This window comes from Pterocles gutturalis, unplaced genomic scaffold (genome assembly GCF_000699245.1).
Source record: "Pterocles gutturalis isolate BGI_N339 unplaced genomic scaffold, ASM69924v1 scaffold32233, whole genome shotgun sequence".
In the NCBI taxonomy this organism is placed as follows: Eukaryota; Metazoa; Chordata; class Aves; order Pterocliformes; family Pteroclidae; genus Pterocles; species Pterocles gutturalis.
Window position 1 is genome coordinate 1,721 of NW_010121485.1, and position 18,130 is coordinate 19,850.

The 18,130-nt window shown below is 43.7% G+C and overlaps 1 protein-coding gene across 1 annotated transcript; it reads right to left on the minus strand.

Moving 5' to 3' along the window:
- Positions 1-1,490: 1,490 nt before the first annotated feature.
- MORN5 (MORN repeat containing 5) lies at positions 1,491-18,059 on the minus strand (the record flags this gene model as incomplete). The annotated part of the gene is made up of 4 exons (XM_010077266.1): positions 1,491-1,524; positions 5,057-5,129; positions 16,877-17,008; positions 17,942-18,059. Coding segments are annotated over 4 exons (357 nt in total), but the record flags the coding sequence as incomplete, so codon positions are not given.
- Positions 18,060-18,130: the final 71 nt, after the last annotated feature.

Sequence of the window (18,130 nt, forward strand, 5' to 3'; positions counted from 1 at the left end):
CCCCACCCCCAGCTCCTTTTCCAACCCATCACTTGCATGGTGAACTCCTGAAACCTGAAGCAGCCTCTTTTTCCACATCCAAAATTTTTTAAACGCAGTGATAGCTGAGATCCTGGGAAAGCACATGTCAGCACAGTCTCTGTTTCCCCTGCACATGGGGCACACTCCCTGCTCCTCTCGGGGCACCTGGCGCAGCAGTTGGGGGGGAGCTGAGTTGTGACCAGCTCAGCGGCTGTGTCCCCTGACCGATGGCAGCGACAGACGCTGTATGTGCAGGGCAGCGAGGTGTCGTGGTGTGAGGGAAGCCTCAAAGGTGGGTAGAGTAAGGATCGTTAGGAATGGTCTTCATCTTTCTCGGTAGCTGCCAGATCACAGAGTTAAATTACAGAATAAATTAATTCTGTAATTAATCACAGAATAAATTAAATACAGGTTTCAGCATGTTGATATGGTGTCACAGCTAAAGGCATGCCTGGAGGCTGTGTGCCCCCAGTCCCGTTACGTCCACCCGTCCCTTCCCTGGTGGCCCCATCCCATGGGCAGGGCTGGTGGCTCCCGGGCAGACAGCGGTTCCAGAGAGGGATTGTCCCTGGGGAAGCGGCATCAGGGCACACATCTGTTGGGTTGGTCCCTGAATGCACATTTCCATCGGGAGGGCGGTCTGTCTCTGGAAGCAGCTGACGCTCCGTTCCTGTTTTTCCCGCTAGGTCATCCTCTTTCAGTACTGACTGCGCGAACCCTTCCCTGTCTGCCCACGGCGCTCCCAGCACCGCTGCCCCTCGGCCGCTGAAACACGGCGTCCAGCCCGCGGCGACCATTAGCAGTCACGCAGGAGAAACTCGGATCCAGCATCCTCAGTTGTTTCCATTGACCAGCACCTACCATCGACTCTTCTTTCTCCAGCGACACCCTGTGTATGTGTGTGTTGAGTGCCAAGTTACATTTTTTCACTTGTTTCTTGTGGACTTGTAGAATGACCGTGAGTCTCCAAGGCAATGCCAGACACAGTCAAAACTGGTGACTCTGCTGTGCTTGCAAATCTTGCTCCCAAACCCACGGGCGTATGAACAAACCAGAACACGCCGAGTCTCAGGGGTGGTCGCTGATCACCTCTGAACACGAAGGAGGAATTTTCGCAGTTGGGCCTGATTCTCTTTTTGCACCAGTGAAGCGCTGTCGGTTCCCAGACATCCCTCCTTATTTCCACTTGCATGTGTGAAACCTGAAATGGGCTTTTGGCTCAGCAGCTCGGTGTGTACACAGACCTTCCCGAGCCAAACTCGCGGGTAGCTGAGACTCCACTAAGTGGAAAACACGATGCCAGCTGGAAATAGGCAGTTTTTCTTCCTCCTCAAAGTGCTTTAGAATCACATGTCCTTTGATCACTCTAAGGTAAGTAAATCTCAGTGTTTTTCCCCCCGTTTTATAGGAGGGGAAACCGAGAAGTCCCAAACTGAGAAGAACCGTGGGGGTTGGTGGCAGAGCCAGGTTTAGCACCCTGAAGTTTTTGATCGCTGACTTCTTCTTAGAGCACTGAATATCTCTGTCCTCTCACAGCCATCTGCCAATTTTTTTTTTTTTTTATTTTTTTACTCTTGTTCTTTATTAACAAGCTACTTTATTTCCTTGGAGTCATACTGGATCACAAAGGGGTGATTTCAGAATGTACCCACATCAAACTCTCAGACACTCCGCACCCTGGGACTGGGAAATCCTCCACGGAAGCTGACCGTAGAGGTGTGGAAACGTTCTGCCCTGGTGTGGACCCAGTTCAGCCAGTGGAAACAGTGGGGGAGAAACCAGAGACCAGTTAAAAAGGTGAAAGCTGCAGGAAGAGTCACTGGCTGAGTGGTCAGCAGGGCGGTGGTGTATTCCTTTACCTGGCAGCATCGCTCCGTCCCCTTTGCCCTCCCCTGGGTCTCCCTTGCTGGAGCGTGGCCGCTGCTCCTGCCAGGTCCTGGGGACGAAGGCACAGCCCAGGGCTGCTGTGGCGGGGCAGCACCGCAGGGAGCATTGCCACTGCAAAGGAAGCGCTCAGCAGGCTGGCCCCAAACCAGGAAAAAACCTCCAAAGCGATCCTTCGTTGACGGTAATAACACAAAGCAAACAAGTGACCTGTGCCAGCCCTTCCCAGCTTGCGCCCAGCCGGGAGCGGGGCTGCAACGCAACCTCCCTCCATGCAGCACCCGGGTCTGGGTCGCTGCTCCGTGTCTGCGAGGCTGCGTTTCCAAGAACGTGAAAGCCAACTACAAACCACAGCTAGTGCATAACATGACCGAATGGTGCCTGCGGAACAGAAGACAGGAATCCATCCGTTACACAACTTGTTTTTCATTCGAACTGTAGATACATGTGATTTTCTCCCTGGGAGATCCTGGATCCCTCTCCCCCACCAGCTGGGTGGGCAGCCATCCTGCTGCTTTGGCCGGTCCATATTGCACGCACGGCCAGCCTTGTCCTGTCCATGGCCCCGAGCTCCGTGTGACACCGACGGCTGGACACGCGGCTCCAGGTACCTGCGAGGAATGCTTACCGCTCCGACCCCGTGGCGATGGAGTACAGAGACAGGGATGTCTGCTGAGGCGAGATCTCTTGGTTTGAGAAGTGACTGAGTACAACCATGCAGTGATATTTGTTGGAACAGATATGTATGCTATAAAAATACAGGGAGAGCGATGGTGCCACCTTAGACAGTGAGGACAGTACTCTATCCGATTGCAGCCAGCAGCGCCATCCCCAATTTAAAACAACATTTGAAAGGAGAGAGGAAATTAAGTCTGCAAATTGCAATTATCACCTCCTGATGTGCGCATAACCATCTCCAGTGTGTACCCAGTGACACGGCACTCCTGCACGCCTGACCCGCCCGGACCCACCGCTGCAGGAGTGTCCCTCGGGGAGGGGACGGTCACCAGCTGCACCCCTTGCAGTGGCTTTTCTCCTTGTCGGGAGCACTGAGCGCAGGACAGGCGTTCCGTTTGCTGGCTGTGGGTGGAGCGGTTGTCATCGCGAGGTTAGGTTGGAGTGGATCGCTGTGACCGCACGCAGCAGCCTCAAGATGCTGGTGGTGGTCGGCAGGGTCACCGGGGCCCGGCTTCCTGCTCCCCCTGTGCTCACACATCCTAACGATTGTTCGATTGTGGAATGAGTGCCACAACCAAAGGGTGGTTATTTCATTGAAGACTGGAGACTCCAGGCTGTGACTTGACCTGACATCCCCAGTGCTTGAGATTTCCACTACTTGGTGAGGGAGAAAACGGTTTGATGTCTTTATCTTCTGTCTCAGCGGTGCAATGAAAGGGAAGCTATTAAATACATATCTGCTAAAGAGCAGCTCAGTTCCTGAAAGAAAAAAACCAACCCACTTGTGAAATGTACTGTATGTCACCGGTTTTGTAACCGATACCACTGCCAGGAGCGGAGAGCAAAGCGGAGGGCGAGGGCGCGGGGGTGCTTCTTGGACTCCCCACCACCCGCGGGGCGAGCGGCCCCACACAGACTGCGCCCCGGGGCACCGTCCCCCAGAAGTAGCCAGGAGCAGCTCTGCTAATTCAGAAATCAGGCTCTGTTTATATTAAGCCCAAATTGTTTGCAAAAACTGGAAGCAATTCAGCTTGTGCAGTTTTAGAGCTAATTATGTGTATGGAAAATATTCAACTGTACCAAGAATGTAAGAAATCCTCTAATTTATTCAATACATTGTTTCACAGCGTATTTCACACTGACTGTTGCCACTGAACCAAACCTTATCTCAGGTCATTTGCATTCATCTCCTGTCTGTAGATTAAAAAAAAAAAAATTAAAATAATTCTCATTTTCTTAGTTTATTCAGTAATTGCCAAATGGGTTCTGGTGCAGCGGCGCAGACCCCATGAACTAAACTTTTCCAGTTGCTCTTTACAAAACCTTTTGTAGACAAAAGCCAATGAAGACAGATAGCCAGTGAAAGGCTTTTCTCTCAAGTTTAATACGGTAACTAAATATGGCAAGGGTCTGAAAGCGGAATGGTTTACAGTTTTATTACCGATCACTTTTTTTTGGCTCATGCTGGTTAACCCCAACGCCCGAGCTAAAGGTGCTTACACAACTCACTAGCTGGGACGGGGAGGGGGACCGAATCCTGCACTACTACCAGTGATATAGCTGTAGGATGCCAACTCTAGACACATCCGTTTTATTTCATGCGCCAATCATTTTGTTGTAGCATGTTGCAATTCTGCATGTCTTGGCTACAGTGGTTAAAAAAAAAGGAATTTCTCTGAATGAGTGGACAGTCAAGACTAATATTTATTTTAAAAAAGTAAAACTAAATTGTAAGCACTTTTTTTGTAAAACCAATGTCTGTTTTGTTACATACTTTTAATGTTGTGCTTTGTAAATGTCTTATTTGTGTAATAAATAAAGTTAATGCAAGTAGAAGTGCTGGCACTTACATCCAGAAAATGATGTAATTCCATTTTATTTTATTTTTAAATACTTTCTGGCTTACTAATCAAGCAGCAACCCACCCAGTTTTCCTCTTTTATTATTTTGTTAAACTCTGGCTTCAGGAGAGTTCAACAAACGTTCGTAGTAAATGGATATAATTTCCTAGTTAGCAAACCAGTCATTAAAGAATACCTCTGGTGTACATTATTACAATGATCAATCAATATCAAAGTACCGAGCAAAAAGAGAGGAAAGGAATTCACCAGGACAGCTAACTAAAATCTGGGAAAATAATGTTGATTAAGATGGATTTGAATGACTTCAACACTGAATCTGAGGCACTCTTTTTAACAAATTGTTTTCAGGCTTAATAACGTGTGTATATACTACACTACACACCTCTCAGGAATATTATTGTGAGTACAGTCTGCCTTTTTCCATGGCTTTTTCTCAGCATGACTGATTAAATGATTATTTCCATTTTTGTTTGTGCTGACAAAGATGACAAAAAGATTATATTCCTGTAGAGGGAACGGGTGAGACAAACCCACAAGGACAAATTAGATTTATTGTGAGTCAGATTACCTGCTCTAGAATATAATGGTCTAGCAAAAACTCTTTTCATGGCTTCGGTTTATGTTCACTTGTTTCATCCCAAGCTTTCCGGCAGGTCCGAGTGATCCATTCATGCTCTTCATCATCTAAAGGGGAGATAAAGAGAATGCCAGTGAGGGTCCAGCTCAAACAAGCAATTTTGCCTTTGAGAAATAAATCCATTGTTAGCCATTGGCATCTCTTAGAACACATTTTTTTTGTTTGTTTCTTTAGAAGGTTGTGTGCTGTTGTATTGCTGTATGTCAAGGCAGGAGGTGCAGGAGCTATGGCAAAGACTCTGGTTATCTGTCTGTGTGATAAAATTAGCTTGGGCAGAACTGTGCGATTGACACGTGTATGGTTTGGTTTTTCACTTTTTGGCAGGAGATGTGCAGGAGATATGTTGAAACTATCAGAAGTGAAGACAGACAGTTTTTAAATACTGTGTCTGTGTTGCTTGTCGGTTTATGAAAAGTGAAGGTAAAGAAAAATCTAGAGTCAAAACCTGGGTTCTTGTCCTTCAGCTTTTCTTTCAGTGCTGTTTTGGGAATGCGCATGATGACAAGTATTGATAAGCTGATGTGGTGGCTGATAGAGGTATTTCAGACCATCTTTTGTGTCCCTTGTTAGTATTCATGTCTGTCATATTTATTCTCAGAGCATAATGATAGTGTGGAAAGAAAAAAAAAAAAAACCCAAAGACAATGTAGGGGAAAACAACTGTCCAGCAAAGTTTGAATAGAAATTTTGTGGATGATTACAAAAACCTAAGTTGGCAAATGTCAAGTTGTGGCTTCTTAATTCCAGGGATTTAAATAGTCTTGTCTCCAAAAAGCATTCTGCAGCCTTTTCTTTTGTGATTGTGGAGGGGAAAAGAGATCTGTGTAGTAGACCAGGAAAAACAAACTTCAAAAAGCCTTGGAAAAAAATCAAAGTATTACTTAAAACAATACCTGTGTTTATTTTTATATAAATGAAATGTGTTAGAGCTGCTTCTTGTGCTACCACTGTCTTAACAAATTTGCATTAGGAGCTTGTGATGTGTGTGTCTAGCCTGCTGCCATCTAAATTTTAAGAGGTTTGTAGCAGCCCTCATTAGCTGAAAGAATCGGTGACTGTGAGAAGGATGGAGCCGAGGGGGCTGTAGCCCGGGTGCTGTGACCATGGCTTGGCAGAGCCCGTAATGCCACCGAGTGCCTCAGCTGCCTCGCGCAGCTGAGCCCGGCGTAGGGAGGGCAGAAGGGATCAAGGAAGAAACATGTTGCTTATAAGGAGTCCAATTTTCATGGAGGTCTTTTGACTGTAGAGTTGGACCTTTAAGTGAGGGTGACATAGCAGCATTGGGAATGCAAAGGACAGGATGGTCCTGGGAAGGAAGTTGTGCTGATGGAAGAAGAGAAGGTTCACAGAAGGGCAGGTGACAAGTCAGGTCTGATGCACAAGTCTTCCAGCTGGGTGGTTAATCTTGTTGATTGCAGTAGGTTTCAAATTGTCTGCTTTGTCTTTCTTTCTTTGTTGTTTCGTGGTGTTTTTGGTGGGGTTTTTTTTGGGGGGGGTTTGTTGGGTTTTTTTGTTTGTTTGTTTTCATGCTACCCTCCCCTTTTTTTAATTCCTGGCCAGCGAGTTGAGTGCGTGCCTTCGCTTCTCCCAAGGTGCTGCTCACACACAGCTCTGGTGGCATCCGGGTGGACACAGGCTCAGGGACAGCACGTGCCAGGGCATTTGTGCCTTGTCTGAGCAGCAGCACTTGTCCACCACCCTTGACAATTGGTAGGCAGGAAGGCCGGTGCATCACAAGAGGTTTTCCCTAAGAGCCTGCTCTCCAGTTTGCTCTTTGCACAGTCACTGGTTTCCAGACAAAGTGCTGGCGTGTGCCCACTGACCCTCTGCTCGTTTCCACTGCTGGGTGCTGGCTTGCCAGAGCTGGGTTTGGTAGTGAGCAGCACCCCAATGACCGCGAAGGGCTGGGAACACCCTTGTCCTGCCATTGTTCCAGCGGCTCAGGCTGTAGGCTGGCTTTAATGTCTGAAAAACAGCTGTTACCGCTTGGATAGAATAGCCACGTTCAATTATTTTTGTGTTGCACTGGCATGATCTTTTTTTTTTTATTCCCTATGCCTACGAATCAATAGGTCCATAACAAAATACCCATTAACGGCACATTTCTTATTAGGGTATAAACCAGAAGAAAATAAATGCTGAAAAAATATGCTAAAAGGGAAATTAAAAAGATGAGCACTGGAGCTTGCTTAAATACCAGGCAATCGTTACAGAGGCAGAGATTCCACCGAGGGCTGCAGCAGATGGTCCTTAAGCTTTCTTAAAAACAACATCAAAGCCATAATCAATGTGCTGCCTTTTGTTCTAGGCACTAGGTGTTCCAGCACGGTAACCATGTCATCACGTGGGCCTGGGCTCACAGATACTGTCCAGCCTGGGTAGCTCTGGGATTTTAGCTGCAATTGCCTTAACTAAAAAAAAAAATAGTTTATCTGAGCTTGTAGTAATTGCATGAAAATGAAACTTTGTCTCTTCCTGCCACGGTGCAGGAATAAACAAAACTCACACATGCTGTACATCACCGCTATCTAGCTCGTGTTTGGGTACAGCTATACCTGGCTCACCTGTGTACCCGAAATAATCACTCTGCCTTCCCAGGGAGGATCCTACAGCGCTCGCTCAGCTGAGCATCACGGGCACAAGCACTAAGAGAGGCAGATGCTAACTTGGCTTCATAGAGCGGCTTTCCACTGTACCCTCGGTTTGCCTGGGCTGTTTCCTTCTGCGCTCTGGGTTGGCATGGTCTCCTAGGAAAGCACACCAGGCGGGTTGCTCTCAGGGTTTTAACCTCACGCAATGTCTGGGTTCACGCAGTGATCTGATCCCACACGAATTAAATGCACATTCAGCAGCACTGCTTAACTTGCATGCAGTTGAATCAGATGTAAAACCTGAATGAGCTATATGAATATCAACTTTGTATATGAAAATGAAAAATGGATGTGATGACTCAAGATTTCAAAAAATAACCTAAAGCAAATCCCTAGAACTGCCACCCAGCCCAGTGTACTGCACTACTGGTCCTCGCTCTGGGTAAGGGGAAATGAAAGAATCGATCCAGCAAAGCGAGAAGAATCACAAACCCAGAGATGAGAACGGCTCCAGGGCTAGCTATGTGAGGAGAGGCAGGGAAATATTAGAATGTAAAGAGTTAAGCTATGGTAAAACATACTTTTGCTACACTAAAGAAGACTGGTTGATAATTACTGTAGTTTTAGGGCTATTTGAATCAGTGCAGCTGCAACCTCTTCAGTAGTAACCCCTGAAACAAGACAAACTGGGTTTATTGTACTGAACAAGTCTTAAAGCTCCTCCCTGATTGTTAGTAATTGGCAGCAATGGACTTAACAGCCTCTTGACTACCCTTTTTACACTCTACCTGACTGTGCAGCTAACAATTTAAATCACAGATGCCGATCCTTCTTTGTGGCAGCTGCTTGTTAACTACACGTTCCTCTTTTTCTGTCACTGGCTGCTTCCATAACCCTGCAACACCAGGGTTAGATTGGAGAATCACATTTCATCAATATTTAAAATGGAATTAAACCTTGAAGTTTGATTAATGCTAGCAGATAGTGAGTTGTAATTACTGTTTTGCAAATTGCAATTGTTTGAATATGTTAATATGATTGTCTAAGCACATCTTCACCTTCAGAAGTAATTTTCTCTTTAAAAAAGATTTGAAAAAAATACAAACTCTTTAATCAGTGGTAAATTATCACCCTGTGCACAATTAGGTAGTACGGGGCTCTTCATGTTGTGTGCTGAATTTTGTGTCAGCATATTTATCTTTAAAAGTTTACCCATTTTTTTAGATTTTCCTCAGCAGAATATACATTCATGGAACAGACTTTGCTGAAACAGGACTAACCATGTTGATATTTGAAGGTAAAGAAAAAAAAGCTCTGTCTGAAAATTTTATTGCAGCCTGGTGATCCCTGTCCAGTAAGTAAACGTTAACAAGTTATTTCTTCCAACGTTAGTGAAATATAATTACTATTATCATGACGGATACAGAGAGATAGTGAGAGATTGTAATGGACGAGCCATTAGAATATATGTAAGACTGATTATTTTGAATTATTTTCTTGTGTCTCAATCAAAAATAAGATCAGTTTTGTAGCGCCTGCAAAATATATTTTGAACATTATGGGCCAGATCCTCAGCCAGACCAAACTGGGACAGCTTTTCTTTTCTTTTTGTAATTAATTCAGGCTGTTTTCATTCAGCAGGCAGAGGCATACGGAGCCAACCCTGGTAGCCACGACCAATGCCCAGAAGCAGCATCTGCCCACAGTAGACGATTAACCAGGGGAGCGAGTCCTGCTGACCTGCTGTTGGACACTGGCTGCACAGCAACAGGTCACTTTAGGCAAGTGAGACCCAACCCAATCTGTGTTCCTGTACGTAGCCCGCTTCAAAATTACTTCTTCTCAACAAATACTGCTTTGCAAGTTCCTTCCCTGTTTTGGGTGGCTTTAGGAGAAGCTCCAAATGGCAGGGAAGGTGTATTCCCCGGTGAGCTCAAACTGCAGCCCACTTCAATCAGTGGATTGCTGCCCAGCATCTCTGCAAAATGAAACCACTTCTCTGATTTTCAATGCTCAGTCTAAAAGCAGTGGCAGAAGAGACTTCCCCAACTCCACGCTCCAGATTTATCTCTCAACTGGGATTAGAAACAGCTGAAAATTCAGGGTGGGCTTGCTTCAGGGTGCTTCCAAGGGACGACTTGAAAACGCTCTGTAATTTAGGTGCATTTAATCTTCCCACATTAAATGCATATTGCAAAGTTTAGAATTATTTGCTTCTAGCTATCGCGTTTCTGTGTTGCTTATGGAAACCTCAGCTGACAGAGACTTCTCAGGACTCCTCATGCTTAGGTGTCTGCCATGGTGCAGAGTGGAGGCTGTCAGCAGCCAGCAGTATTGTCGTGACTGTCCTCTTAACTAACGCTTTCCCAGGAAACCACCTGGAGGTGCGCAGGAAGACACACCGTGTTGGCTTACACAGGGGAAAAAAACCCTGCACTGTTCAACTTAAAAACCTTGCCTGACTCTGTGTTAGGTCTTCACACTCCACTCCGTAGCTGTACGAGGTCCTGGTGTCTTAAAGGCTTTGTCTACGCTGGCGGCCTGATGCTCTCCCTGATGCACTCCAAAATTCAGATCCCTGGCTCCCTCCTTTACCCAAAGGTGACTTGGGACCAGACGTGAGTGTGCATCATCCCTTTGGTCACTCTTGTGTCTGTTAAAGGCCACACAAGCAAGCAGGGCAGTAGATGTGCCCTGGTAGGTCCCTCCATCAGGACACTCGGAGGCTTGCAGGACAAGGACACGCCGCATGGTACCAGCAGCTTTCCGTGGCCGTGGTTTGTAAGAGAGTGTTTACAATAGACAATCCTTCAACGAGAGCTGAGCTTCCTCTGTGTTTGCAGAGGGCCAAGCACACGCAGCCCATTGTAAACAACAATATCATGTCATTCTTTCGCATGCTGACTCCTCCCATCGCCCGCAGTGCCGTTTATCATGTTCTTCCACTGCACAATCACAATCACATGTGATAGCATCTCAGCCGCGCGTTCCGCCTGGCACACCCCTTCCATTTCCACTGCCCCCTCCGGTCCCTTGCACCGCTTTCCTTACTGCACCTGACCCCTCCAACATCAAGGCTGGCAAGAAAATGGAAAATTTGTTTTTAATTAACCTTTGCTTCCACCCACAAATTCTCACCCTTCCATTTACTTTTAATTACTGTAATTCCAAAATGGCCCCCAAATGAACTTTCCATCTCTTGTAAAACTTGTTTCCACATGAACTGTATGGTTGGGTATAAGTGCCTATAAGACTTGTGTACAACCTATTTAATGGATTCACCATAGGATGGCTAGCACGCAAACAAAGTTGTTATTCTTGGCATGCCACTATTTGGAACTGAAACGTTCATCGTTTTCAAAATGGTACGTATTTCATGACCAGGAAGTCACAAGGAGCAATGCATCCGTGAAAGCTATAGCTACTGCAATTACTGCAGTAACTTACACCATGATGCATAGATTCTACGATCATCGTTGGCTCTAGTCTTGGATATAAATCATATTGGTTCATAATCCGTTTTACTGAATGGAGGATATTTTATATCAAAACACGTAAACCAATTTTAATCTAAAAATATTTTCTTGGTTACACAGATGAGAAGTCTCCAACTATCTCTGTCACCTGAGCAGACTTTGACACCGAGAAAGACATAACAAGCATGCACTTTGCTATGACATTCAAAATGTGCCTGATCCTAACACATTTCTATACAAAAAGGTATGAAAAGAGCATTATGATGGGTAGGAGAACTGGTCCAACATTTTAAAAAGCATTTAGGGTAGAGTCAGAATAGACAAGAAGCTGCTTCATGTAGGAGTCAGGAATCTTCTCTTTACATCAAGTAGACTCAATTTCCTTCTGCCATCTTCCCTTCAATCCTCATTGACTTGCCTTGCCCACTCAGCAGTCCCCGGTTTGATACCTGCTAACCTTCTGCCTCTCCTCCAAAGGTTTGGCTCCTCAACTAATTTATTTGTTAAGCACTGGAGATCATTTAGGTCCAAAGCTCTCACATCAGGACAAAAGCTATCTAACTAAAAAATAGGAGACAGATGAGCAACCCTTGGAGATCCAGATGAAAGAGCTATAATGCAATTTCTCACTTCCCTCTTCGTGTAATATTTTTCAAATCTTTTGACTATCGTAGAAGCAGTGAGTCTGGAAAGCAAGTACCAGAAAAACAGAATTGTATGAAAATGGGCAAAACCCCCTGTGTCCTGGGACTAGATGCAAGAGAAAAAAAGTATATGGGAGATGGGGTAGACAAGACCAAAAGGTGAATTTGTACGGACTTGTGTAGAGCCTTGTGGGCAAAGAAAACAAGCTGAATGCCACGGCAGAGAGAGAAAATATGTTTTGCAATGCTGTTTTGGAGGAATATGAATCAAAGAGGCTGGAGAGAGGAGACAGCAGGAAAAAGGACAAGCACTTCAGCTGCTGCAGGAACAGCAAACGGCTACTCGCATTTGCAGGCTCTCCTGTCCTTTTGTAAACAGAGAGAAGTCTTGGCTCTGTTTTACAAAACCCTGCTTTCAGAAATAAGTTTTGTCAGCCAAAGTAAAGAGAAAAAGATCAATGGATTGCAATAAATGGCATTTAACATAAAAATGAGTAAAAATTTACAATTCAGTTAACTTGTTAAATGTTAAAAAATCAGCAAACAATAGACACAATTTGTTTTGTTCAGAGCCCAGAGGTAGAGACCAAATCCTCTAAATTAATTTCTGCAAAAGCTCGGGTTTTTTTTCCAAACAGGTCTGGATCCTATTCGTTGTAGAATATACTGATTACCAACTATTTTTAAGAGCTTTACACAAACATTATTTCTTTTGTTGTGTGAAATGCAGAATCAGCCATCTGGCAAATGCCCTAGAGCTAAAATCTTTTACATGACATATAATTCAAAATGATTAAATATACAACAGAAAATAGCTATAGCATTGCACTTAAAATAGCATGAACTTTTACTGCCGATCAAAACTGATTTCTTTAGCTTAACAAGTATCCAAAGAACAATTATTTGAAGAGCTTTTAAGAGTTTCAATATGTAGGAACTAAACCTCATCTAAATTCAGTATCTTAAGTCAAATAAAAAAGAAACAAATGTACAAAAGATTAAATGGTCCTGTGTTATAAGTAGACATTTAAATCTATGGGAAGCTAAATTCATTCGAACAAAAATACTATATTCCCTCTGTATGTGTATTGCTGGGGCTTTCCTCTCCATTGCTAAGGGCATCTGCCAAAACAACTCTTACATTCTTAGGCAATGACTAGGGACTAGCCTGGAATCAGACTGTTCATCCACTCCCTCCATCATCAGCATGGGCAATTTCAAAGAAGAACAGGGAATAAAGCTCCGTGCACGATCCCTAAGTGCAGTCAATCTTTCCTCCTGCACCACAGTCGGCTTGAAGTTAAACTTGCTGTCTTTTTTCCAGAAATACTCCAGGCCTGAAAAATTGCCAGGTCCTCATCCCACACCCAATTCTCCAGTAGTTTATGAGAAAGAGCACGCAAACATCTGTATGCGTTTGGGGTACGCGAGGGTAGGTACAGAAATATTACCCTGAGTAATTATCGAGTGGTTATGGCTCTGTTTCTCAACTACATTTTTCAGAGAAGTCAAAGTCTACATTTCTCAAAAAGCACTTGGTGCAAGTCAGACCTGAGATGTAAGACAAAAAAGTCGAAGTGCAGGAGATTTATCTCATGGCTTTGCATATGTGGATAAACCTGAAATGGATGAATACATCACTGCTGACTTTTCAAAAAATTTTGCTTCTACATTCTTTCAGACCAAACATGAGAACCTTCATCCCAAGGTAACAATGTGAGGAAACTGTGAGTCTGGGACTACTAAAGCTTAGAATTAAAAAGGCTTCGCGCCCGTGCCTGTAGAGCTGGGTCAGCCTCACAACCAAGGAACCTCAGACGTTCTAACCTCAGACTTTTCTAAACGATAATAAAATAACGTTCTTGAATCTTGACCTTTTCAGCTCATAATGATTCCTGAAGCAGCAGGATTTTTCCTGCTGCTTTTCACAAGACTTTCAGGCTTGTAGAAATCCTAAGCTGATTGCTGGCTAGCTTGGAATCGCAGCAACACCAGAAACTCTCCTCTTAATAAGACACTTGTCCTGTTTTTCCGGGCCTAATCCTGCTCGTAATAGCATGCGTGTTAATTCAGTTACCTGCCTGAGCTTTTGGTGTAAAGGCAGACTTTGTGTCTTCCTGCTCTTGATGTTATACGAAGAGGTGCATATATTTCAGGTAATATCATGTGCAGGATAGAAAGCTACCCTCTGCACCATACACACCCTAATTGAACCTGAAGACGGAATATGAAGGTAGTAGCACAAATATTCTCACATGACAAAGAGCAAAGCCATGTTTTATATTATTTAACCCATCCTTGGGAGAAGCACAGGAGGAGCAGAGCAATTTTCATCAGAAGTATCTTTGCTTTTCATGAAAAGAGAGGTGACCCAGGCAATCTCCTATAATCTCTTCCATCTCAGTAGAACAAAATTTCTATTTTTTGATGATATTTTCTCTTTGAAAGCTACGGGCTTCTCTGATATTCAGGGGTCCTAAAACCCGAATGTCACTGCTCTTCTTGTACCTCCCTGCTTTGCATTAAACAAAACATCATCTATTTTCTACTTTTCACTGAAAAATTGGGAAATCTTCCCATCTTGCTATTGACCAAATGGTCTTACAAAGGTGCCAGGAGTCCTATTTCTGGAAAGAAAACAAAAAAAAGTAATACTCCTAGTGAAACAGGAGTCTAGTCCCAGTATCTATTCAAAATAAACAACATATCTTCTTACAAATGAGCATTCCCATTCTTATTTATGTGTCCAATTTTGCAATACTGGAAAAAAAGAGAAGATTGAAGAACACATGGAGAATCAAGAGAAATTTGAGCATCCCTGAGGAAAAAGAGGTTTAAGGATGGAGTAATAACTGCAAGATCGTAATGAGAATTTGGAAAACTTCGCTAGATAAAAACGTATAACAAAACTGCTGCTGTCATTTCGTTCCCTGAGCCTGATTATGTTTTCATGCTGGGCCCTTGCGCTGCTTTAGCAGTAAGAGCTCTTTAAGTAAATGAATATCAGACCTCCACGCTAGCGAAATGCAGGGCTTGCCAAATCTAACAGGAGTCTCTGCGGTACGGTACTCGACGTACACTCATCTTGACAAAGAAGTGGTGGAAGCAAACTCGGTAGTTTCAAATGGCGCCTGTCTGCTCATCTTCTGGAATGGCACCTGGATGCTGCCCGTTCGGAGGCGAGGCAGCGCCAAGGCTGTACGCTTCCTCGTCCTCTTCCATAAACAGCCCAGAGACAATCAGCAAGGGCTTCATAGCAGGGCCAGGGTGAAAGGTGAGGACTGGAGGATTCAGAAAGCCTGCTGCCAGACCTGAGGAAGATAGTGTCATTTTGGTAAACCTGTCAAGCTGTTGTAAGAACTTCCTGAATGCTTCCTACCATCTGCTTTTGATGCTTTCAAGACTTGGCTGGAAGCCTGGAGGTTTTCCTGCTCCTTCCTGCCCAACCTATAATGGAGTAATTCTGGATCTGTTCCCTGTCATCCCAGCCTCTTCCTCAGTTTCTTCTGCTTACAGCTGGGTTTTTTTTAAATTTCTTTTTTTTTTTTTTTCTTTACTGCAGTGGCCTTGTGCCCTGAATCATCTCTCCTGGGGCGGTAAGAGTTCCTCTGATGTTGAGCAAGTGCCGGGTTTTTCAATTGTGTTCGTGTTCTTGAGAGGAAGGGTCTGGCCTACATGACACATTCCTTCTTCACACTCACATCAACAAGTTTAACTTTGTGTACGGGGCTCTCCATGGCACGGCTGCATAAAGCACATCTCCGCCGACTCCGTCAGACTGCACGCTGCGCTGCTCCGGTTGGCGAATATTGATTGATATACTTTGTAAGGTTTGAGATAAATGTCATAAAGGACAATGAGTTCAAAGAACAGATTAAAAAACAATAAATTGAATTCCAAGGCGTTCCCTCCTGTACTAATCTGTGTAGGTTCCTGTGTTTTTGGAAAGCATGTTGCTTATCTTCCTCATCAGTAGGCCCACTGCATTCCAGTATTTTGGATCAATGCCATTTGTAATAATCTAGATCAGTTTTTATTCAACGTTTATAAAACAGGCCATGTATCATAGGGTATATTTTATAGCAGATGGTATCTCCAATTCGTTTAACCCCCCCTTCACTTCCCTCCTCCAATATCACAGCGCGTACATATAAAAGCTCTCGAAAGTAGAGCCGAGCAGAATTTTTTTTCAACAAATAGTAAATTTGCTGAAAAATGGAGTTTCCAAGCAACAAAACAGTTAAACTGGCACACTGAAAATGAAATGTTCTGCCTTCTAGAAACACCATGTCTTGCAATTTGTGTATTTGGGGAAAAAAAAAAAAAGGGGTAGGTGGGTGGTTGCTTTCAGAAATAATTTTAATTTAAAAAAAAATCTGCACTAAAAGGGTGATAAATGTAAAGGTTAATAGTCAGAACACAAAATGTTTGTTTCAGGTCAGATTACGTTTTCTGAGTTACCCCAGTGTCAACTGTTCAAGGCTCTTCTGTGTGGTTTTAATTTCAGAAGTTTCTCTTTTGGTTTGATAAAAACTAATTTGCCCTAAAGCTTATTAATTTGGTGACTCGTCCACAAGACCCAATATTTGCCAGACTCTACTCAAAACACAGCTCTACAAGGTGACAAGCAAGTTTCCTGTTCAGCAAGGTATTTAAACACAGCCCTAAGACTCATTTCAATAAAATGGACTATTCTGACACGTAGAGATAAGCACATGCTTAAGCCCTTTGCTGGTTGACAACACAGAGTTTATTAGCTTTCAGCATCAATGACGTACACCTTACAGCCACTCCCTTGCTTGAGCTCATAATGGAAGGGATTGAAGATTTTCCTGAGATTAACATACCAAATGGTAATAAAATATATTTATTCATATCTGCTTGGGAATACTCCATTGTAATTTTGCAAAATATGATTTACATAGCTCTGGAGATACATAAATCGCTGAGTCAGTAAAAAATATTTTAGCTCAGTGGTAACAGAACCAGCTCATGGACTTTCTTATGTTTTAGCTTTAATCACACATCCTAGATGATATGACAAACTCATCTCAGTTTACCTTGCAGAAGAAGTTAATCATACCTGCGTTTCTCAGAAACCTGAGTTTGTAGTCAACAATAACTCTGGTTTCAGGATTATAGAATCCATCACCACAGTCGTAACATCCTTTTGGGATTTTTCTGGGAGGATCCAGGTTTGTAAGCTGAGAAATGCCTGAAGAAAATAAAACCAAAGGGTTTGCTTTATTTTATTTTACTTTATTTATTGTATCGTATTATATTGTATTTGTGCCTTTGATCAAGATAACTAACAAATATTACATCTCCATGCCATTCGGTATAAAAACCTTACAATGCAGTTACCTTGCAATAAATTTTATAAAGCATTTAGCCAATTTTGCAGATGGAGAAAATGGAAAAATCCATACAGAAAAAGTGTGTAATAAAAAGATATCACTTTGACTTCCTCATTCATGGTCTTATGATTCAGCCCACTAAGCTAACATTACAAATATGACCCCAAACTCCAAAATGGGGCCAGGAGAGTCTCGCTGGCCTCAGAGAACAACTACATGTCATCACTAAAATATTCTATGTATAAATAACGGTATTTTATGTATTACATTCCATATTTTACTCGTTCCTTATAAATTTTTCACCTTTTGACTACAGCCAAATAATAATATTATAAAACTCTTTAGCAAAAATATAGACGGGACACAAACGTCTATTTTGGTACCTACTAAAAAGCTACATGGGACAGACGCAGTCAAACTTTATTTGATGTTCTGGATGTAAATGAATTGCTTTTTTCTCAGCTTTTCTATATGAAAAGCACACTGCTAACGCAGCGAAGGGGAAATGTAGAAAAGGGTTAATCACAATATCAAAAGCCGCAGATAACAAAGCGCTGTCCTGCGGGCCATCACTCAAGAAGAGACCACGCTCTGGGCGCAGCGCCGCATCCTGCGCCGCGCTGGTGGAAGGTGGTGTCAGCATTCTTCTGGCAGCGTCGTATGGTCAGGTCCTGAAATTAGCCAGAGCATTTCTGCTCCATGTTACTCATGTAGCCGAATTAATCTTTCTTAAGCAAAGTTGTTAGCTTAATTCCTTCCAGACCCTCAGGATCGCAAACGCAATTCAGTACCTGCTGGTTTCAGACCAGAACAGATTTCTGCATAAAATCTTCTGTCGTAGCCGTCACAGTAATGCCATTCTTTATCTTCGTATTCGAGACCATCTGCAAAAGTGTATTTCCCCTGCAAAACATGTTCAAGCGCAGAGTTAATAAACGTGATGGATGGACGGCGGCCGCCCGAGGCCAGCGCTCCCCCCG